At 43.0% G+C, this 24481-nt stretch overlaps 2 protein-coding genes across 3 annotated transcripts in view; both read right to left on the reverse strand.

Annotated features, from left to right (window-relative positions):
* LOC120727690 (cadherin-7-like) overlaps nucleotides 1–24481 on the reverse strand; it is a 60511-nt gene that overhangs the window by 30481 nt on the left and 5549 nt on the right. The gene's annotated exons all lie outside the window — the stretch shown is intronic.
* LOC120728425 (anion exchange protein 2-like) lies at nucleotides 550–20487 on the reverse strand. The gene is made up of 5 exons (XM_040023315.1): nucleotides 20463–20487; nucleotides 20319–20368; nucleotides 6179–6294; nucleotides 5716–5866; nucleotides 550–746 (listed from the first exon to the last, which is right to left on the reverse strand). The coding sequence occupies exons 3-5, from the start codon at nucleotides 6230–6232 to the stop codon at nucleotides 556–558; spliced, it is 396 nt and encodes a 131-aa protein (XP_039879249.1). The 5' UTR covers nucleotides 6233–6294; nucleotides 20319–20368; nucleotides 20463–20487; the 3' UTR covers nucleotides 550–555.

Here is a 24481-nt window from a genome sequence, read left to right on the forward strand (position 1 = left end):
ATCACTACTGCACGTTTTACATGCATTCTTCATACCGCCTGCAGGGGGTGCACTGCTCGAAAAAACACAACTTTTAGATGGACTTCAGTTTGAATTATTTTTACATTCCTCTAATCAAAGACAAGCATTAAAGGAAAAAGAACAAATCCTCTCTCTCCTCGTGGATTGTAATGAGTCTGAAATGTAACGACACACACATCAGAATAAGAATCATTTATTGACCCCGAGGAAAAGAAAACCTGACCAACAACCGGTCTGTGAACCACGTGTCCGAGAGAAACCTCGAACGAGAAGAATAACACACAAAGAAATTAGCGTTCTGTTGCTTCAGAGTCAAGTCACATTTAAAATGAGCTCTGACTGACTTTTGATGCCATCCAGTCCACAGACGTCAACGTTTTCGGATCGTCGGCATCTGCAGCGCTCATCACGGTGCCGTTGCGATTGGACGAGATGGTGGTCTGAATCACTGTGAGGGGGGAGGTGCCACAGGATTAACACTAGTAAAGTGCAGAAAAACACATTTACCCTGACAGGTGTGCCACTCACTCGCCATCAGTTTGACTGTAGGCCTCCTCCTCCTTTCCATGCTCTTCGTCCTGTTTGGTCTTCATCTATGGTACTTGCATTGCTGGGGGCGGAGCCTCGCCTGCACTCCTTCCTCCCCTCGGCAGTTTTCTTCCTCCTGCTGTCGGTGGGTGGTTTGGAAAGAGGGTGATGGACATGGAGGGAAGAGTGGCGGTGTTCTGCGACAGGAAGACAGTTCGGACTTTTAGGAGGAGATCAGAACACGAGAACCTGCTCAAGAACCTGAAAATCAGCAGTCACATCTAGGGATGGGTATCGAAACCCGGTTCTTGCTGAGAACCGGTTCCCACTGTTTCAATTCCTTGGAATTGTTTGCCATTTTTGCAAACGATTCCCTTATCGATTCAAGTCGCCCCAAATGACGTCACCACGTTGCGGAGCGTCATTTACCTGGCAGGAAACACGGCGCCTAAGCGGCCTCAAACGCTCAAAAGTTTGATTATACTTTACGAGAACGGATGACAACAGGGCAACTTGCAATACTTGCAAAGTAATATTTCATTTAAGGGAGGAAACACTACGAATATGCAAAAGCATTTGCTCAAAAACACGCGGATGGACCTTAAATGAATGTGTGTTTCTAATTCCGCTCGAGACTCGTGAATCTCAACCCAGCAGCAGCGGTAACGTTTGCAATGTCCTCTCCCGTTAATGCTGCAGGTAAATAATCAACTAACAGTTGCATATTATGTTAGCGCGATCTGCCTTATTACAAACCTGCCATTACTGTGCATTTAGGGACCATGATGAGACAGAGTCTGGCTCAGATGCTGGCAGTTTCTCGCTGCAGTCTACGGGTAGCGTCTCCTTTCAGGCCAGGATAGACAAATGTCACCCGAGCAGTGACTCAGTTTGTGGTCAAAGGCTTACACCTGTTTGCCACAGCAGATGATTTTCGGTAAGTGAATGTGTTTAATTGTAGGCAGGGGACATTACTGGATATTCTTGTGTAATTGCTACAGAATAATTTATGTTATACTTTGTTATCGCTACAGGAGAATATTTATTTTATTATTTTACATTTATAGTTTTTTTCCCTGGGGACCCTGTGACACCCCATTGAAGAGCCGTAGGCTGGATCTCTAAGATGTCACTGTTGGGTTTGTAAGGCCATGTTACTCCTAAATGTCTATCTTGTTCAAAGAGAAGATATAAACGAAGTTCTAAGCTAATCGACCTTAGTGTTCTCCTTTTTAAAAAAAGAATCGATAAGAGAATCGATAAACAATCGAATCGTTAAACAGAATCGAAAATGGAATCGGAATCGTGAAAATCTTATCAATACCCATCCCTAGTCACATCAGTTGGCTTCATCTCTGATGGTCTCCTAGCCTCCTAACGTCAGCCAACATTAACGTCATGCTGCACAAGCCCAGCTTTGGGCTTTCCAACAGAGCTTTCCTTTCAATGAATTCCCTTAAAGAGATTCTTTGCGGGCGATGTCACACTGACCTGATTTTACTACTGACTACAGAGATGTCTGTTTTTAACACAGAAACCCTTTGTATTATTATTATGCACAGTCTGGGCAATGAAGCTACCCAAAGCTTTTAACTCTTACCAGGGATTAATATGTAGTTGAACCTGTTCCTGGCTCTGGTTCTGTCCAGTTTGGATCACATTGGATGTATGTGGTTCTAAATTGAGAACAGATGGAGCTCTTTAACCACCTGAGGTCTACATCCTCATCGATGATACCAAGTAACACGGTGGAAGTATGTCACTGTTGCACTGTGAAGATGTTCTCCTGAAATCTTTAAACCTCCTAGGACCTGGCGTCCACATATGTGGACATCACATTTTGGGTTGTCTAGACCAAAAGTTTGTGGGGATAGGTTAATTGGATAATCCAAATTGCCATTAGGTGTGAATGTGCGAGTGAATGTGAGTGTGAATGGTTTGTCTGTCTTTGTGTGTTAGCCTGCGACAGACTGGCGACCTCTCCAGGGTGTACCCTGCCTCTCGCCCTATGACGGCTGGGATTGGCTCCAGCGCCCCCCCGACCCTGAAAGGATAAGCGGTAGCGAATGGATGATGGATGGATAGACCAAAATACAAAATTTTGCTCTACAAGGGCCTGATTTCCACTTACGAGGACATTATATAACTGCCTCTCTTCTATCGAAATTAAAGATAATATCCTCAAAAGTGGATCTCATTTCTCTCAGAAACAAAAATCAGGTAAAAAAATCTGGTAATTCTTTGTTTTTACATTAATCAGGTCCCAAACAGCCCAAATGGCAAAGAGAATTTAAAAATGCATGCCATGAAAGAGTTCGGGTCTTAGGAGGTTAAAGCACAGGGTCAGAGGGTCAGCATAGCTTGGGGCTTGAACCTTAAGGGGTCAGTGAACCTGAAACCTGCGTCTAACACTGTAGTTAGTTGACACACTGAGTTGTTTTGCAGGCCTGCCAAGAGATTCAACCTTCACCTGGGTCTGCTGCTGGGGCCTCCTCCCCCTCACCTAGGAGGTGTTCCTGGTCAGATACCCTAACCACATCAAATGGTTCCTTTAGATGCAGAGGAGTAGCAGCGGTATCCTAACTCCGACCAAGGCTGGACTGGGACAAAAAAATCGGCCCAGGCATTTTTGACTAGAGACCGGCCCACCAGGATAAAGATTGAAAATGTGACGTCATTCAGGGGGTAAACCGCAAAGGATTCTGGGAACTTGTGGCAAGAGGTACTAGCGGCACGCAGGCGTTCAATTGAACTCAGTTACAACAGCGATAAAAAGAAACACAAAAAATGGCAAGAAGCTGTTGTATTATTAACTGCAATAGCCGGGTCGCATGACAGCCCACGGGAAGCCGACGGGTAAAGAGATCTTTTTTTTTTTATCGGATTACGTCGTTCAAGAGAAACTTTTAAGCCATGTTTCCGAAGTAAGAGCCGACGGATGTCTGGATATACCAAATATAACGTCCCAGAACTCTCCAGCTCCCATGTTAGTCTGCTCCAAGCATTCCACAAAGGTCAGAGTTTGTAGTAGTTAATACATCATTTTTCTTAACATAATTGGTGATATAGGTTACAAGCAAGTCTGGGCGCTGAACAGAAATTGTCTGCGCTATGCTCCTTTGTTTATTGTGCATAAATAGTGAATTGTCCTGACACAATATTGTGTTTTCGCTTCTGTTATTCATGGTACATTGACAAAAACATATACTTTTATTCACAGGATAAAACAGTTGTTTTGTATCACTAATTGCCCAGTACGATTACAGCATACAATATTATTGGTCACTGCTACATTTCTAGTGATGCTACCAGAAATTATTTCCACTACTAATTAATTACCGTTGAGCTCAAAGGTCCTATTAATAAACGGTTAACGAATGTGTATTATGACGACGATTTGTGAGACTGGTAAACTTATGATATGTACGATGGTCTTTCGTTCTAAACGCGGTGCATTTCAAGTCCTGTACCCATCCGTCGGTAAACTGTACCTGGGCTTGTGTATGTGTATGCACTCACTCCAAGAACCGTATAATTATAAATCTGAGCGTGGTGAAAGTTGGGCAGCACGCTGACGTCTTTTGTCCACTCTGTGGTGCTCATAAGGGTCTGACCCTTTCACTCCTTTGATTTTTTCCTCGTATCTTTTCTTGTCTTTCGTCGAGTCTGTCTTTGTACGGACCGGCATTGTTCTCCTTTTGTTTTGTACATTCCTTTTTTGTGCGGCAAAGAAAAAACAAGAAGGTATTGGAACCAAAGAATGAACGTTTAGCGGTGCTGCAAATGCTTGCATTTGATGCGGTACTTGGATTGTTTTGCCACGAGTTCCCGGCATGCAATGCGCGAAAATCACGTGATTGCGAAACAAGGGGGAGGGTGCATGCGGCCTCCTTGGCTGTAATTGGTCCAGCCCAGAGTCGATCATCGACCAATTGGCAATCCAACACCTTTCATTATATATACCCTTCCTAAAAAAATATATAGATATAAAAAAAATCCATCGGCCCATAAAAACAAAAATCGCCAGCGGCCCACCGGGCAAATGCCCGGTATGCCCGATGGGCAGTCCAGCTATGACTCCGACCCACCACCCCAAACGACCATGCACCTCACCCTATCTCTAATGGAGAGCCCAGCTACCTGAGAAAGTAACTCATTGCCACCACCTGTACCGGGGACCTCATTCAGTATACACATCCAGAAATGCATATACTATTATATATTGTACATATATTTATTAGTTTCAGATGTAGCCATTCTTGTATTTTGCTTGTTTACATTAGTATTTTGCACAACTCTGTTGCTTGTGAAGCTCGCACACAAGAATTTCACTCACATGTGCTGTACCAATGTACCTGCACATGTGATGTGACAATAAAAGTGATTTGATTTGATTCATTCGTTTCATCATTACCCACAGCTCGCAGCCATAGTTGAGGCACTGAGATCAGCTGGTAAATTGTCAGCTTCATTCTTAGCGCTCTCATCGCCATAACAGAACAGCACAGCGATCACATAAGTGATGAATGATGATGATGATGCTACATCACGCTGTTTGTCAATCTCCCTTCACTCATGAACAAGATCCCAAAACTAGAACTCCTCGACCTGGGGCAGTAACTTCTTCCTCACTGTATTTGACCCTTTTCCGACTACAGACTATGGCCTCAAAGTTGGAGGACGGATTCTGATTCCAGCTTGTTCACACTCCCCAGTGCAAATTGGAGGTCATTGCTCAGAGCTGAAGAAACCAAAGCAGACATGAGATCCTGAGACCGCTGGTCCACAACCAGGATGAAAACTAACAGGTTCAACCTCTCCAGCACCCTGGTACGCTGGTTTTTATACTTAAAGAAAACTAAAGAAGTTGATATTATAGACACAGGGAACATGAAACACCTGAGACCTCCCAATTCTCAAACCTGTTGACAGACAACAGGCCTTTACAACACCCCATAAAAGATGAGGATAGTGGATACCTCAAAGAAACGTTACTGATACTTCAAAGTTTTAAGAAACTCTTGGTTAACCAAACTTTATTAAACCCTCTTAGAACCTATACGAGCGGTCCAAATCCTGGTTTTAAATCCCTTCAAAGGCGCATGGAGAAAATCCAAACGGGTCTTTCCGAGGTCTTTTGAACCCGGAGACATCTGGATGTCTTACCTTCGATGTCCTGTTCATCATAGACTCTGTGTTTCTCTGGCGGGCTGCGAGCTGCAGGACAAAGGATCTGCTGAAAGTCCTGAACATCAAAGGCCTTGTTTAGATCTTCCTCTTCTTCTTCATCAGCATGACAGTGTGGAGGAGGAGGAGACTGAAGATAGAAAACACTAACTGGTGAATTAAATGTTGTGAGTCTTTCATGAACATAGCTGTTTCCAGCTGTGATCAGATCTCAGTGCTTCCTCTGCACAGGCAACATTTCCTGTCTTTAACTTTGTTTTTAACGCAAACACACAACAAACAAAAATAAAAAGTAAAGGTGAAGGTTTCCAGCCAATCAGAACAGAGGTAGCTCACACTGACTGACACAACTGAACAAAAAGCCCAGACAGCAAACTCCCCCATAAGTGATCATTATCAGATCGATATTATTGATCGCTCATCGGTTTCTGTGGAAACTCACTGCAGACTGACTGAGGGTGTCACCAGGACTCGCTGAGCTCTGATGATGGCTCATGGCTCCCACAGGGGTCACAGGTCACAGAGCTGGATATTCAGAAGCAGGTTGGGCAGCAGAACCTGGGGAGGGAGGTACACTGGAGGTCAAAGGTCAGGTTATTTGACGCTGTTCAGTAAATGTAAGAACTGAATCTGTTTACGAATCTGCTGATCCTGAATCTCAGAATGTGTTGAAACCTGAAATGTTTTGGCCCGTTAATCCTGCTGCTCTGAGCTGAAACGCTCTGATGTACAGAGTGTACGTCGAACACACCGTGAAACTTCAGCCTTGGTTTTTGGTCAACTTACACAATTTTAAAGGGTTAAAATTCAATTTTTAATTTCGTGGAACCCAATATAAACTTAAACTAACACTCAGGACTGACTCTGCAGAAACCATGAAGCTTAATGTGAGCAGCTTCATGGGGGAACCATGACGTCCATGTTCAGGCAGCTTGCTAATGTCCCAGCTCGCTTTAGGAGGGACGCCGGAGCTTAGAGCTTCCTGTAGGGGCTCATCAGGCCTGCACGAAATCGTGAAATTGTGGTTTCTGCACAGACGCATGAGAGCTGAGGTTTCTATTCAAGAGACGGCAGAAATCTCTGCAGCTGAGTTCTCCAAACCAGCACAAGGAAACATCCAGATGGATCATCAGGCCAGAGCTGAGTTTGAGCTTAGGCTCACAACTTTGGAGATGAATTTTTTAAAAATATTTGATTCCTTTAAATCAGTACACGTCACAAATATGTTTGCATTTAAAAAATCAGGTCAGAAGATAACTAAGATAATTCAAGAATCTATTATTTATGTGTATTAATTATAAATACATAGTAGTCCTGATATAATCACATGACTACTAATAAAACTCTTGTAATTGACGCGTCTTGGACCTCTGTCTGTGAGCAGACAGTTCAGATTTTCAAAATAAAACTCTCACGACATGTAAAAGGTCAGAGGTCTTTAATGATGCGACTGCGAGGGTCAGAGTGAGGGAGCAGGCGAGCTTCAGAAAAAGTCCTACGAATGTCCGTTCCAGCTGGTTCCTCGCCCTGACCCATTGTCGATGTTCCTCCTGCTTTAAAAGCCTTTGGAATGAAAGACTGTTTGACAGCCTGTTCTCATGTATGTGACCTCTTGTTTTAGCTCCACCCCCTCAGAGGCTTTAGCTTTCCTCATGGTTAAATAAGCCTCACACTGACTCACTGCTCCGCCGTGTGGCACAGTGCAGAATTACACAAACGCCTGTAAAACTTCAGGTGAGCTCTCAGTGAAACAGGTAAACCGAGTCTTCAGATCCTTTTGATGCTTTAATTCACTGTCAGACATTTTTGAACAATTTTAATCAGAAATTTACAAAGAAAAAACATCTTTAATGCTTCCTGTAACCTGCAGAGTGATTCTTGTCTTAAATGGTCTGTATTTGTATAGCGCTTTACTAGTCCCTAAGGACCCCAAAGCGCTTTACACATCCAGTCATCCACCCATTCACACACACTGGTGATGGCAGCTACATTGTAGCCACAGCCACCCTGGGGCGCACTGACAGAGGCGAGGCTGCCGGACACTGGCGCCACCGGGCCCTCTGACCACCACCAGTAGGAAACGGGTGAAGTGTCTTGCCCAAGAACACAACGACCGAGACTGTCCAAGCCGGGGACTTGAACCGGCAACCTTCCGATTACAGGCGAACTCCCCAACTCTTGAGCCACGATCACCCCTTACATGATTATAAATGTACTGCATCTGTCCAGCGTGCTCACAGGCACACTGGTGCAGTGAGGAGCTTTTAAAATAGATTTGACTGTAGTTTGGCACCTCTGTGTGATTTTCAGCAGGGCCGACAGGTGTGCTGCTGCAGGTACAGACAGTCAGGTTTATTGACTCGAAAACATTTCAGGATCTCTGTGCAGGAAGGGAGAAACGTGCCACAGCTCACACAGGAACCTGCTGTTTTCCCACAGTCAGCTCAGCTAAAAGTTCAATTTTCATTTTAGAAGCAGGAATAAAAGCATGTTTGAATAATGACATCATTAATTGTGATTTAAGTCTCGGTGCAGTTTCCTCAAACTCAGAGCAGGAGCAAAAGCACGGTTTAAACTGATTGGGCTCAGTGGTCACTGCCACCGAGTGTGTGTGTGTGTGTGTGTGTGGTGTGTGTGTGTGTGTGTGTGAGAGAGTGTGTGACAGGAAGGAGAGTTGGAGCCTACCTCAGCGTCCTTGCAGCTCTGAAAGAGAGAATTATAATGCAAAGTCTGAAACCAACAGGAAGAGAATGGGTGGGGGGGAGGGGGGCAAATGGGGGAGGTATGGAGGGGTGGGGAGGTGGTGGTGGGGGGAGAAGAAAGAAGGTTGAAAGGAGGAGAGGAGGCAGAGAGAGGGAGCAGAGAGGAGACGGACACGCTGCAAATGTGGAGCTCCAAACTCTCCACAGAAACCTGATCAGCTGAAGGTCACCATGGCAACCGCACTGTCACTCAGTGCTTGTCCCGCCTCCGTCTGCCACACACACACACACACACAGCTGCAGACTGTCCGATGCTGTCTCTGATGACATCACACAGACAGGTAACTCCCACCTGATTCTGTCCAACCAGAACACAAAGCAGGTGACGGAGCATTTCTATTGGTCAGTGTGATCACCTGCACACGACAGCCTGAAACTCTCTGACTGATTTCTGCTGTCTGACGAACACAAAAGCAACACTAGGACCTGATCTGCAGAGACCTGAGGACAGGGCCCGCCATTCAGAGTCCGGCCTGATGGGTGCCTCACTGCTCTAGACTGTATATAAAAGATGGACACAACCCCCTGTGATGTCACAGAGCGGGAGTGGGGCTGGAGCCAAGCTTCTGTCTCACTTCATAGCAAACATCCTGAAGGTGGGCCTGATAAAGATGAAGATGATGAAGTCAGAAAGTCAACTTTTATTTATACACCACAAAGTGCATCACAGCAAAACAATAAATGTAAAAGATGAGTTTTCAGTCGTTTCTTAAAGAGACTGACGAGTCCACAAATCTCAGACTCGGAGCTCCAGAGTCATTGAGGCGGAAAGCCCGTTCAGCCTCGTATACGGTCAGCAGGACCTCGGGGACCTGCTGGGGACGTAATGGCTGCAAAAGGTCAGTGGTGTAAGCTGCTGTTGTCGATACAGAGCTCTAACAGTCAGAACCAGCCGCATCAGCGACGCCGTCCGTGAGAGTAAGATCTGTTCTCACAGCAAGCGTGTCGTGAACAACCTGCAGATGCTCCGGCAAGTTTCTGCTTGCACCAGTTGAACACTGACTTGCAATAATCCAAACGTGATGAAATAAATGCACGAACAACGATTTCCAGTTCACAGCACGACACAATGGTACAATCTGCCTTAAATGATAAAACAAGAGTGACACAGATCTACATCCACAGTGGGAGTCACGAGTTACCCAAGTAAGTAAGTAATGAGCTTTCACTACGCTGGGCACAGACAAGGACCTGTGCTTTATCTGCATTAGGCTGGAGAAGGTCATCCAAGGTTTAATGGAGTCTAAGAAGCTGTTTCAGCATCTGCAGCTTTTAAAAGACTTAAAAATACTAGTCTTAGCCTAAAAGAGATATAGAAGGGCAGATCATCTGCACAGTGGTGATAGCACACGCCCTTAAAGGTACTCACAATGTACTGAAGTGGGAGCAGTTGGAATAGAAACAATAAGGGCCCAATACACAACCTTGATGATGATGATGATGATGAAGTGTTTTTCAAGAAAAGTAAAGTCATCAAGAAGTCACACAGATTTGTCTGATGGAGGCTGTAACGGGGTGGGGCTGGGTGGAGCTACAGGATGCTACGGTCTCTCTGACAACCACACTGAGACCGCCACGGTCACGGGGAGAAGACGCCGTTTCATCGCCGTACATGACTCACTTTAATGAAAATAAACTTGTGGTTTGATTGGACGAAGCTGCTGAGTGACTTACTTAAAACTGATCTTCCAGCTGGTCTAAACATTAAGGAAACAAGGCTCAATGCTTCTGCTAGCCTAGGATACACTGGAGAAAACGCAGCTCGGACTCAAGGTCAGGCTGTTGCTTTCCTGCCTCTTTTGAAAGTGTAAAAGTAAAAAGTAGTCAGAAGTAAAGTACAGATACCTGAAAAGTCTACTTAAGTACAATACTAAGTACAAAACAAAATATGTACCTCATTACTGCCCACCTCTGGAAACCACCGAGCAAAGGTCTGAGGATTAGGACTCAGGTGGAGCTGCAGCATTACAAACTGTACCACGTGCAGAACAACACAAACCTTATTTACCTTCAGATCACCGTCCCAGTTACCATGGTTACTGTGGCACACCGGTAAATGCCCGGTGGCTTCTTAGTTTCATTCAGGCATTAATCGGACACACTGAGTGTTTTATTAGCTCCAGACTGAGCAGAGAGACGTCGCTCGCCGTGTGCGCACTGCTGAGAAACAGAAGCTGAGTTCACTTCATTTCTGCTGTTTCATGGAAACAGTTACTGAGGACCAATAAGTGGGCTCGCCTCTGAATGCTCAGCGTGACACTGATGAAGAGTTTTAGGACACAGCCAAAGTTTTAGTAATATCATCATTTTAGTAGGATTGCAGTAAATGTTCCTCCTCCTTTAAAACACCAGAAAGATATGCTTTACAGACTGTTATCGTTTCTATGACCTCCATAAAACAAGAACACACACTGTGGTGAAGCTAGACCAGCCTTTTGTAGTTCGTCTTCTGCACATTGTAGTTTCAACACGCCAGACTTCCTGTTAAAGGGACACCAGTGTAAGGTTGTTCCAGTTCTAAGTGCATGCCTCTTCCCTTTTCCTGAGTCCTCAGCAGTTCTCCTTCTCACCTTTGACCTCAGTGACGTTTCATCGAGGTCAAGGAAGAGCGTCAGGAATAGGAGACATGAGGGACTTCTGGAATGGGTCTTGGGTCTGCAGTGCAGCTGTACTCTGGTATCTGACTAAATACTGTGTTCTCTTGTTTGTTTTGTTTACTTATAGGCACTACACTGTGTCCTGAAACACTGCCCTCTGCTGGAGAAAGCTGTAGTTACATTAATGATTCAGTTCAATATGAATATGAACGACACATATGAAACAAGCTCCCCCTGCAGGTTATTAACGCTAGCATACAAACATGAGATGAGTCTGAAGTCATATTTCAGCAAAAACATGTTCAGAGAAGAAAGCGATGCTTATTGGATGGATGGCTGCACAGTGCTGCCCCCTATGGCCAAAGTTGTCACTACATGTTTACGCAAATCTAAACCAGTGACTCTAAGAACATGATTTTTAACATCTGTTTTTATTTCTATGATCCCTTTAAGTGAGTCTGTACATTCTTCAGTAAAAATGTGCAGCCCGTTTTAATACTTCCTTCACTAAAGTGTATGTTGTGGGCTCCATCTATCACCTGGTACCTCTGGACTGAGCTGGACCTGTTCAGTCCTGATTGGCTGTATTTATTTGTGTAATCTGATTCCTCATCACAGACTCAGCAGCGGCTGCTTTAACGCAAACACGCTGACGTCGTCATGCAGTCAGATCATAATCAGTGACAGGCTTACTGTTATTGGTTGGTTATTTGACCCTGTGAAGCAGTTGTCCAACGGGTCTCTCGTGGATCATATAAAAACAACATTCATGTCACTGCAGTCAGCTTCTGACAAAGTGACTTTAAGATTTACTCTTTATTTATTGAAGTACAAACTTTTGTCACGTTAACATGTCATTTTCAACAGAGATGTGGCCGAGATAAGACAAACAGGAAGGTTAGATTCAAAGGTGAGGAGATATGTGTCTCATATTGTGTTTGTTCATAAACCTGCTGTTAATCAAACTGGGGCAGACTGACTGTGTTATTTAAAGGCTGCATGAGAATCCTCTGCAGGATGAACAGGTGAGTTTGCTGCACTGTGATGGGTTTACAGTAGAGTGTGTGACTTGATGTTCGCTCACTTTGTGGTAGAATATCACTTCCTGTTCCTGCTCAAACACAGTGGTGTTTCTGAGTAGCTTATCTGCTTAGCAATTTAATTAAAAACTTTTAAATACATTCTTTTTTCATAGTATAATCTTCACGTGCTTCATCCGAAGCACACTTTCTGTGTACTCACTACCTAATTTATAGCCAAAGTATTCACTCACTGTCTCTGTACTGTTTCGCTAGCTTAGCTTACCTGGTAGCTGACTCGTTAGCACCATGGCTACTTCACCTGTCCCTCTGCACTTTCCTGCTCATTGTGTCAGATGTTTAGTTACTCCTCGGCCTCCTTTAACAGTAATGATATCTGTAACAAATGTAGCATATTTGCAGCTCTGGAGGTCAGGATTACTGAATTGGAGACTCGGCATCGCACCCTTCATTCACCCGTAGCTAGCCAGGCCCCTGTAGCTGCTGCAGCCGAAGATAGCGTAGGCCCGCTAGCTGTTCCCCGGAAGACCCCAAGAAGCTGGGGAAAGAGGGCGGCTGGGTGACGGTGAGGAGGAAGCATAGTCCTAAACAGAAGCCCCAGGTACACCACCAACCTGTTCATGTGTCTAACCGTTTTTCCCGACTCCGCGACACACCCGCCGGGGACATGTGAAGCTAGAGACACCGGCAACCATAGTCAATTGTCTTCCAGCGGCCAGAGCAGGCGACATTGAGGGAAATTTAAAACTGCTGGCTAAGGGTAAACGTAAATTCAGTAAAATCATAATTCACGTCGGCAGTAATGACACCCGGTTACGCCAATCGGAGGTCACTAAAATCAATATTGAATCGGTGTGCAACTTTGCCAAAACAATGTGGACTCTGTAGTTTTCTCTGGTCCCCTCCCCAATCAGACCAGGAGTGACATGTTTAGCCGCATGTTCTCCTTAAATTGCTGGCTGTCTGAGTGGTGTCCCAGAAACGATGTGGACTTCATAGATAATTGGCAAACCTTCTGGAGGAAACCTGGTCTTGTTAGGAGAGACGGCATCCATCCCACTTTGGATGGAGCAGCTCTCATTTCTAGAAATATGGACAAATTTATTAAACCCCCCAAAATATGACTATCCAGAGTTGGACCAGGAAGCAGAGTTGCAGTCTTACACGCCTCTCTGCAGCTTCTCTCCTCCTGCTACCCCCCCAAAAACCCATCTCCATAGAGACTGTGTCAGCTCCCAAACAGACAAAAAACAAACTAAAAACCAGCAACAAACAACTTAATAATAAACAATTACAAAGAAAGAAAATACAGTATCCACATCTGAACCAAAGAGTAAAACAGTGAAATGTGGATTATTAAATATTAGGTCTCTCTCCTCCAAGTCTCTGTTAGTACATGACTTAATAATTGATCAACAAATCGATTTACTCTGCCTTACAGAAACCTGGTTGCAGCAGGATGATTATGTTAGTTTAAATGAATCAACACCCCCGAGTCATTCTAACTACCAGAAACCTCGAAGCACAGGCCGAGGGGCGTGTGGCAGCAATTTTTCACACCAGCCTATTAATCAGCCAAAGACCCAGACAGACTTTTAATTCATTTGAAAGCCTGATGCTTAGCCTCGTCCACCCCAGCTGTAAAACTCAGAAACCAGTCTTACTTGTTATCATCTATCGTCCACCTGGGCCTTAACAAATTTCTCTCTGATTTCTCAGACTTTTTATCTGATTTAGTGCTCAGCTCAGATAAAATAATTATTGTGGGTGATTTTAACATCCATGTAGATGCTAAAAATGACAGCCTCAACATGGCATTTAATCTGTTATTAGACTCAATTGGTTTCTCTCAAAATGTAAAAGAACCCACCCACCACTTTAATCACACTCTAGATCTTGTTTTAACATATGGCATAGAACCTGAACATTTAACAGTGTTTCCTGAAACCCTCTCCTGTCTGATCATTTCCTGATAACATTTACATTTACAATAATTGATTACACAGCAGTGGAGAGTAGACTTTATCACAGTAGATGTCTTTCTGAAAGCGCTGTAACTAAGTTTAAGAATATAATCCACCCACTGTTATCATCTTCAATGCCCTGTACCAACACAGAGCAGAGCAGCTATCTGAACGCTACCCAACAGAGGTCGATTATCTTGTTAATAATTTCACCTCCTCCTGGATACTGTAGCTCCGGTGAAAACTAAGGTCTCTAATCAGAAGTACCTGACTCCGTGGTATAATTCTCAAACACGTAGCCTAAAGCAGATGACTCGTAATCTGGAGAGGAAATGGCGTGTCACAAATTTAGAGGATCATCATTTAGCCTGGAGAAATAGTTTGCTGCTTTATAAGAAAGCCCTCCGCAAAGCCAGAACATCTTACTATTCATCACTGATTGAAGAAATAAGAACAACCCCAGGTTTCTCTTCAGCACTGTAGCCAGGCTGACAAACAGTCAGAGCTCTGTTGAGCCAACCATCCCTTTAATGTTAACTAGTAATGACTTCATGAACTTCTTCACAAATAAAATTTTAATCATAAGAGAAAAAATTACCAGTAATCATCCCACAGATGTAATATTATTTACAGCTACTCTTAGTACCATTGATGTTAAGTTAGACTCTTTTTCTCCAATTGATCTTTCTGAGTTAACTTCAATAATTACTTCCTCCAAACCATCAACATGTCTTTTAGACCCCATTCCTACAAAACTGCTCAAAGAAGTCCTGCCATTAATTAATGCTTCAATCTTAAATATGATCAACCTATCTCTAATAATCGCTATGTACCACAGGCTGGCTGTAGTTAAACCTTTACTCAAAAAGCCATCTCTAGACCCAGCAGTCTTAGCTAATTATAGGCCAATCTCCAACCTTCCTTTCATATCAAACATCCTTGAAAGAGAGTTGTCAAACAGCTAACAGATCATCTGCAGAGGCTTATTTGAAGAGTTTCAGTCAGGTTTCAGAGCTCATCACAGCACAGAAACAGCTTTAGTGAAGGTTACAAATGATCTTCTTATGGCCTCTGACAGTGGACTCATCTCTGTGCTTGTCCTGCTAGACCTCAGTGCAGCGTTCGATACTGTCGACCATAATATCCTATTAGAGCGATTAGAACATGCTGTAGGTGTACAGGTACTGTGCTGCAGTGGTTTGTATCATATCTATCTAATAGACTCCAGTTTGTGCATGTAAATGGAGAGTCCTCTTCACACACTGAGGTTAATTATGGAGTTCCACAGGGTTCAGTGCTAGGACCAATTCTGTTTACATTATACATGCTTCCCTTAGGCAGTATCATTAGAAGACATAGCATACATTTACACTGCTATGCAGATGACACCCAGCTCTATCTGTCCATGAAGCCAGATAACACACCAATGAGTTAAACTGCAGGAATGTCTTAAAGACATAAAGACCTGGATGGCCGCTAACTTTCTGCTTCTTAATTCAGATCAAACTGAGGTTATTGTACTCGGCCCTGAAAATCTTAGAAATATGGTATCTAACCAGATTCTTCCTCTGGATGGCATTACCTTGGCCTCCAGTAACGCTGTGAGGAACCTTGGAGTCATTTTTGACCAGGACATGTCCTTCAACGCACATATTAAACAAATATGTAAGACTGCTTTCTTCCATTTGTGCAACATCTCTAAAGTTAGAAATATCCTGTCTCAGAGTGATGCTTAAAAACTAGTTCATGCATTTATTACTTCCAGGCTGGACGACTGTAATTCATTATTATCAGGAAGTCCAAAAAACTCCCTGAAAAGCCTTCAGCTAATCCAAAATGCTGCAGCAAGAGTCCTGACAGGGACTAGAAAGAGAGAGCAGATTTCTCCTGTTTTGGCTTCCTGTTAAATCCAGAATTCAAAATCCTGCTCCTCACATACAAGGTCTTAAATAATCAGGCCCCATCTTATCTTAATGACCTTGTAGTACCATATCACCCTATTAGAGCGCTTCGCTCTCGCTCTGCAGGCCTACTTGTTGTTCCTAGAGTATTTAAAAGTAGAATGGGAGGCAGAGCCTTCAGTTTTCAGGCCCCTCTTCTGTGGAACCAGCTTCCAGTTTGGATTCAGGAGACAGACACTATCTCTACTTTCAAGATTAGGCTTCAAACTTTCCTTTTTGCTAAAGCATATAGTTAGGGCTGGACCAGGTGACCCTGAATACTCCCTTAGTTATGCTGCAATAGACGTAGGCTGCCGGGGATTCCCATGATGCATTGAGTTTTTCCTTTCCAGTCACCTTTCTCACTCACTATGTGTTAACAGACCTCTCTGCATTGAATCATATCTGTTATTAATCTCTGTCTCTCTTCCACAGCATGTCTTTATCCTGTCTTCCTTCTCTCACCCCAACCAATCACAGCAGATGGCCCCGCCCCTCCCTGAGCCTGGTTCTGCTGGAGGTTTCTTCCTGTTAAAAGGGAGTTTTTCCTTCCCACTGTCGCCAAAGTGCTTGCTCATAGGGGGTCATATGATTGTTGGGCTTTTCTCTGTATCTATGTACAATATAAAGCGCCTTGAGGCGACTGCTGTTGTGATTTGGCGCTATATAAAAAAAATTGAATTGAATTGAATTGATTGCTGCACAGTGGCTGTGGGTTCATGCTCACAGTTAGCTTAGATCAAGTGTAGCACAGATTCATTCACTGACTTCCACCGTCACACCAGCCGCAAACCGTCTACTGGTCCAACTGGTTTACACCGCAGCCCACTGGTTCATGATGATAGCAGAGCTTTGATGGTAAACTGGTGTGCGAGCACACTGAGAGAGCTGTGCAGGAAGTCAGAGGGGATGAATGAGGATGTTTGAAGCGTACTTTGGATCTTCTTTGGCTGCTGGTTCAGTCAGTTTAGCTCAGAGTGATGAAACCTAGACTGCGAGTTGTCCCTGATGGTCCTGTCCTGCACGTGGAGAATCACCTGCTCTGTGATCGTTGCTGTTTTAGCTGTTTGCTGCTCATTAAAATGGTTTGATGAGCTTTAGGCTGACAGTCTGACGTCTCCTACATCACGTTAAACTACATGTTCTCCCTCTTGCCCCAGTATCGGGGGCACTGGGGTTCAAATGATCAAAATGCATTGTGGGAAATGTAGTTTACTGTCAGCGTGCGTGTTCAGGCAGCATACAGTAAACTCTTGAGTTTGACACGTGTGGTGTAGAGGATGGAAAAAGCAGCTGTGAAACATCTGCTTCCATCCAGGTGGAGGTGTGTAAATGCACAGAGCAGCAGGTCAGCTGACCACAGCCTTTCTTATTCCCACTGAGCCTCTGCACACATGCGAGTCCACCGTCACTCTGACTGCACAGTAAAAACAATCAAACTAAAATGTTATTATTTCACTAGCTGGGCCTCATTTTAGGTTTGACAGCGTTTTAGTAGGTAAAGGTGAATGTTTGGACATGAACTGAGCTGTGGTTTGGGGAAGACCTCGATGGGGACTGGCGACGGCTCCCGGGCCTGGCAGATCCCCGTGTGCTAAATAGGAGTGAAGAAGTTAAAGAATTGAGAACAAGGAGGGAGGGGCACGTAAACGAGAATGAACAGCTTGCAGAACTGGGGGAACCTCTATAGATGACAACTGGAAGGAGCGTGTTTGGAGGCGTGGCCCTGCTCCTGAAATTCCGATATGTAATCTCCAATACATGAATATAGCACACGGATCACGCGGTCCACACGGATCACGCGGATCACACGGTCCGCACGGATCACGCGGTCCACACGGATCACGCGGATCACACGGATCACACGGTCCGCACGGATCACGCAGTCCACACGGATCACGCGGTCCACACGGATCACGCGGTCCACACGGTCCACGCGGTCTACACGGATCACACGGATCACATGGTCCACATGCAGTAGCGGTTTTAGACGGGCGACACGGGCGGTTGCCCGGGGCGGCATCACGGGCATCCGCAAAAAAAAAATAAAAAAAAAAATTGCTGGTGCTCATGCTGCCCGACATCAGCCAACGCATAGTGGGAATGTCACAGGCACCGATCGGTTTTCTATCGCCCGTTTGCTGGGAGTAAGGGCGCCCCCCGTTTGCGAGGTGCGCCCGCTGCTGGCGGCACAGAGAGGAGAGGGCGGGGCGGCGGGGGAGTCTCTGACTGGAGCAGCGTCTAATAACCAACTCGCAAAATAAAACAAAATAGAAACAAAGCAACAAACACGAAAACACCAGACATCATGATACAGACTTATAATTTGCACCGATGTTTTTTTCTATAGGGAAAAGTGAGCGCGAGAGCCCTCGGTGCGCCTGCGCGCTGCTGAAGTCAAAGTAAACTTTATTGTCATCTCCGCTACATACAGTCCAGTATATAGAGACGAGACGAGAGGCTCCAGTTACAGCAGTGCAAGTAAACAAACAATATATATAAGAGGAGTAAGAAATAAATATACACTTTAGGACTTGGGGTAAAGGATCAATAACAATTTATAATTTAAAATTTACAGTGTTATGATTTAAAGTCTCACACACAACCCGTCGAAAGGGGAGGGGCCTGCTGCTTCCAAATAGAGCACATTTCATTCATAATGTTGTAAATCCAAGCCCATCATGGATTCATGATTTGAATCCTGGGTTGTGACGAAGTGAATCTGTGAACTAAGGTGTAGGTGTGTTAGGTTAAGTTGTGGTGATCCTCGAGTTGAGGGATTTGTGTTCATACTGGAGTGCAAAATTAAAACCAGTGGAAGATGGACAAGAAAAGTTCAAAGCCATCAGGTGCTCAGTTTAGAAAAAAGAGAAGAAGAGGAGGAGAAACGAGCAAAGATGCAGGTAAGCAGATGTGTGATTGGATAATGGCAGGTCATCCTGAAACAATCAGAATACTTTATTAATCCCTAAGGAAATTATGTGGGTTACAGTTGCTCCAAGAAGAAATGGTAAAAATATTAACAGTAACAGACTAAACTCCAAACATTATGTTACAGATTTTAATATTAATTAGTCATTGTCAGTTGTTGATTTGTCCTGTTCTCATTGTATGACGAACTATGATGGCTGTTGGTAGCTGTTTGCATACAACGCATACTCTCTCTCTTCATATGTGTGTGTGGTACAACAGCTTTATGTTAATGTACAATCCTTAATATGCCGATGCGTCAGATGTCGGCGTTCAACCGACGGCACAGACGCGGCACAGACGCGGACACGCTGTCGGGGCTGAAAGCCGACGGCTCGCTGATGCTGATGCGTCGGCGGGTCCGCCCTATGTGTTTACGTCTTTTTTCTTTCTTTTTTTTTTGGGGGGGGGGGGGGGGGGGGGTATTTTGAAGCTGCAGGTTTCACCTCTCTCCAACCAAATCTGACTGAACCAACAGCAAAACAAGATCCAAACTACGCTTCACATTTCACTTCACATAACCATCGTCACGAATTCATTCTGACTTTTGCTGTTTCGCTTCCAGCACGATGAAATCCCACTTCCTGCACAGCTCTCTCTCTCAGTGTACTTCAGGAGCATCTAAAAATCTCTGTTTTCTGCATTATTCGCTTGATCATTACGCACCAGTTCAGCCACTGTTTGTTTTTGTTTTTTTAATTTAACTGCCTTCCAACAAGAAAGTCTCATTTCTGCTGTTTAACAACGAAGAAATGTAACATTTTTAAAATGATCCCAAATTACAAGCTCTCAGCTGTGTCTGTAATCAAACCTCTGTAACTTTGCTTCCCTTCAGCAGCACCAGTTCATGTTCACATGTTGATTCATGGTTTTCTTCAGTTTTTGTTCTACTGCAGAATATTTTAAGGTCATCTGCTATAAAAAGCCAGGCCAGGAACATCTGCTTCATGTTTTATCCTCAGTTACTTTGACACAAAGCTGTGATGCTCACACCTCTGATGAAGTCTCACAGCTTTGTTTATAATATGGTAAATGGCCTGTATTTGTATAGCGCTTTACTAGTCCCTAAGGACCCCAAAGCACTTTACACATTCAGTCATTTTACACATTCAGTCATTTTACACATTCAGTCATATGTTAATATTTCTGACTGGCTGAGGCCAATTTTTCCTGATTCAAATTGAATTTAATTAAATCGACCTTGTGAATCTGAATCAAATCTATTCTAGAAATCAGTGACGATGCCCAGCTCCAACGTAGAGGATCTGTACTTAAAAAATGAAACATCCCACCCAAACGCACCACTTACTGTGAGCCAAGTTAACGTGAACCACAGGAGAACCACAGGTGAAGCTAAAGCTGTTTGAAACATGAATTTGAAAATGTGGTTTTAAATTAAGTTATTATGATAATGTGTCTGACCTCTGACCTCTGTGTGTGTTTGTGCTCGTACCTGTTCAGGTGTTGAGTTACCGTCGTCCAGCAGAAACAGAAACACGCCGTCTGCAGCTGCTTTTATAACCACAGCTGTGTGTGTGTGGTGTGTGTTGTGTGTGTTGTGTGTGTGTGTGTGTGTGTGTGTGTGTGTGTGTGTAATTAACCTGTTAGGACAACAGCAATTATGTTCATTCCCACAGTTTCACCCCACTGCGTGTGTGTGTGTTTACAGGTAAATGATGACTGTACCTAACTTGTTCAGGTGTGACGGTGCCTATGGGAACGTATAGGTGTGTGGTGTGTGTTCATATAATGACCTTCACATTCTCACGACATCAGTTTCCTTCTTGTTCTGTCAATTACGCCCTTTTTCACCTTCTGTCATGTTCGCGCCTCAGCGCATTTGGTTTCGGTACCTACTTTCTTCTCGTTTTCTCTATTTTAAGCATGCAAAATATTGTGATTTTCTTTCTATTTGGGCATGTCTGTGTACGTGTGTATGGAGCCCTTGGGTGCAGTCACTATAGCAACCAGGCTCACACCTGCCTGCTTAACGAGCTCTCTCTGCCACTCTGCCAAGATTCATCTTAAACACTTCTCTTTCAACTGCTGCTGTGTCCACAGTGTTACAGCCATCATTTTACCCTCAAAATGTCGCCATTATTGTTCTCTTTCCAACACCGTGTCTTTCAAAGCTCAGACATTTAAACTTTTTAAACTGTGTGGATCCAAGTGGAGGGATCACATTTTCTTCATTCAGTGATTCAAAGAATATGACCTTTTAATATATATTCAGATGTTTTCTGACTCTAAATGTTCTTTTCTCATTTCTTAGGGTTTTCTAATTTACATTTAAAACATTTTCAGCTTTTTTCCAACTTCTTCTTCTGTGTAACCTTCAGCTTTTAGCAGTTCAGCACCTTTGTTTTCAGGTTAAATTTGGTTGTTTTTTTTTATTTCATTCAATATTTTTAACTCAAAATTCAGCAATTAATTCATTTCAGTGCATACATTCAGATTCAAGCATTCACACTGCAGTTTCTTCAGAAAATGCACTTTCTAGTTCTATTTTATTATTATTCTGTATTCCGTACGTTTTTTGTAATCTATCTCCTTCAAAACCGTTCAACTTAGAAAAACCATTCAAACACCGTTAGATTCCTATTCTTTTGGACAACACTGCTTCTATTTTTCTCATTTTTAACATTTATATTTTTTATTTTATTCAACTTTATTTAACAAAAATTTATAATGTATTTCAATGGAGAGACCCTTCAAATTCTCATTCAAATTCCTCCTCTTTAAACTGTATCTACTTCCACATACATTGACATAGAGCCACCATTCAAACTTTAAAACGAAGACAAGACATTCAACTATTCAACTTGTATTTATCTTTTCAATATCTATTATACTTTTTCTTCAGTTCCAGTTTAAGTTTCATGATGTTTTTTTCACCCGTTTCAGAGTTTATAATGGGTGTGTATGGGACGGAATGTTGGGGCTAGAGTGAGGCAGCTCAACTGCTAGAGTGAGAGGAGCAAAAAAATTAATCTTAAAATCTTTTTTAAAACTGCTGCTGTGTCCACAGCGTTTGCTCTACAGGTATGATTTTACCCTCAAAACGTAGCCATCGCTGTCCTCTTTCATCCAATGTGTTTACTATTGTCCTAGGTGTTATGGTTCTTTCATAAATGTCACCAATGCACAGCCTCCTCCCTCCAACTCTTCCATAGACTCTAATGTTAAAATGGCTCAGAAGGTTCGTTTGAAAATCAGAAGAGCATGGTGTCTTTCCACTGTCACCACGTCCATATAATAAACTCCACAGGCATGAAAACTGAGAATTTGGTAGACTAGACATTGCTGTCGCTCACGGTGAAAGAATTTTGTCAATACGACCTATACTTTTCATTTGGGAGCGATTTGTTTCGGCCTGACTTTTCTGTTCATTTTAAGCAGCAAAAGTGAGGTGCATGTCTGTGTACGTGTGTATGGAGCCATTGGGTGCAGTCACTATAGCAACCAGGCTCACACCTGCCTGCTTAACGAGCTCTGCCTGCCACTGTGCCAAGATTCATCTTAAACACTTCTCTTTCAACTGCTGCTGTGTCCACAGTGTTAAAGCCATCATTTTACCCTCAAAACGTCGCCATCGTTGTTCTCTTTCCAACATCTTGTCTTTCAAAGCTCAGAGATGTAAACTTTTTAAACTGTGTGGGTCCAAGTGGAGGGATCACATTTTAGTCATTCAGTGATTCAAAGAATATGACCTTTTAATATTCTTTCAGATGTTTTCTGACTCTAAATGTTCTTTTCTCATTTCTTAGGGTTTTCTAATTGACATTTAAAACATTTTCAGCTTTTTTCCAACTTCTTCTTCTTTGTAACCTTCAGCTTTTAGCAGTTCAGCACCTTTGTTTTCAGGTTAAATTCGTTTTTGTTTTTTTTTGTTTTTTATCTCATTCAATATTTTTAACTCAAAATTCAGCAATTAATTCATTTCAGTGCATACATTCAGATTCAAGCATTCACACTGCAGTTTCTTCAGAAAATGCACTTTCTAGTTCTATTTTATTATTATCTATTCCGTACGTTTTTTGTAATCCTACTCCTTCAAAACCGTTCAACTTAGAAAAAACCATTCAAACACCGTTAGATTCCTATTCTTTTGGACATGACTGCTTCTATTTTTCTCATTTTTAACATTTATATTTTTAATTTTATTCAACTTTTTTCAACAAAAATTTCCAATGTATTTCAATGGGGAGACCCTTCAAATCCTCATTCAACTTACTCATTTTTAAACTCTTACTACTTCAACATACGTTCACATAGAGCCACCATTCAAACTTTAAAACGAAGACAAGACATTCAACTATTCAACTTGTATTTATCTTTTCAATATCTATTATACTTTTTCTTCAGTTCCAGTTTAAGTTTCATGATGTTTTTTCACCCGTTTCAGAGTTTATAATGGGTGTGTATGGGACGGAATGTTGGGGCTAGAGTGAGGCAGCTCAACTGCTAGAGTGAGAGGAGCAAAAAAATTAATCTTAAAATCTTTTTTAAAACTGCTGCTGTGTCCACAGCGTTTGCTCTACAGGTATGATTTTACCCTCAAAACGTAGCCATGGCTGTCCTCTTTCATCCAATGTGTTTACTATTGTACTAGGTGTTATGGTTCTTTCATAAATGTCACCAATGCACAGCCTCCTCCCTCCAACTCTTCCATAGACTCTAATGTTAAAATGGCTCAGAAGGTTCGTTTGAAAATCAGAAGAGCATGGTGTCTTTCCACTGTCACCACGTCCATATAATAAACTCCACAGGCATGAAAACTGAGAATTCAGTAGACTAGAAGCTGCTGTCGCTCACGGTGAAAGAATTTCGTCAATACGACTTGTACTTTTCATATGGGAACGATTTGTTTCGGCCTGACTTTTCTGTTCATTTTAAGCAGCAAAAGTGAGGTGCATGTCTGTGTGCGTGTGTATGGAGCCATTGGGTGCAGTCACTATAGCAACCAGGCTCACACCTGCCTGCTTAACGAGCTCTGCCTGCCACTCTGCCAAGATTCATCTTAAACACTTCTCTTTCAACTGCTGCTGTGTCCACAGTGTTACAGCCATCATTTTACCCTCAAAACGTCGCCATCGTTGTTCTCTTTCCAACACTGTGTCTGTCAAAGCTCAGACATTTAAACTTTTTAAACTGTGTGGATGAAAGTGGAGGGATCACATTTGAGTCATTCAGTGATTCAAAGAATATGACCTTTTAATATTCATTCAGATGTTTTCTGACTCTAAATGTTCTTTTCTCATTTCTTAGGGTTTTCTAATTTACATTTAAAACATTTTCAGCTTTTTTCCAACTTCTTCTTCTGTGTAAACTTCAGCTTTTAGCAGTTCAGCACCTTTGTTTTCAGGTTAAATTTGGTTGTTGTTTTTTTTATTTCATTCAATATTTTTAACTCAAAATTCAGCAATTAATTCATTTCAGTGCATACATTCAGATTCAAGCATTCACACTGCA

Source organism: Simochromis diagramma, unplaced genomic scaffold (assembly GCF_900408965.1).
Source record: "Simochromis diagramma unplaced genomic scaffold, fSimDia1.1 OVJJ01000385.1, whole genome shotgun sequence".
Classification (NCBI taxonomy): Eukaryota; Metazoa; Chordata; class Actinopteri; order Cichliformes; family Cichlidae; genus Simochromis; species Simochromis diagramma.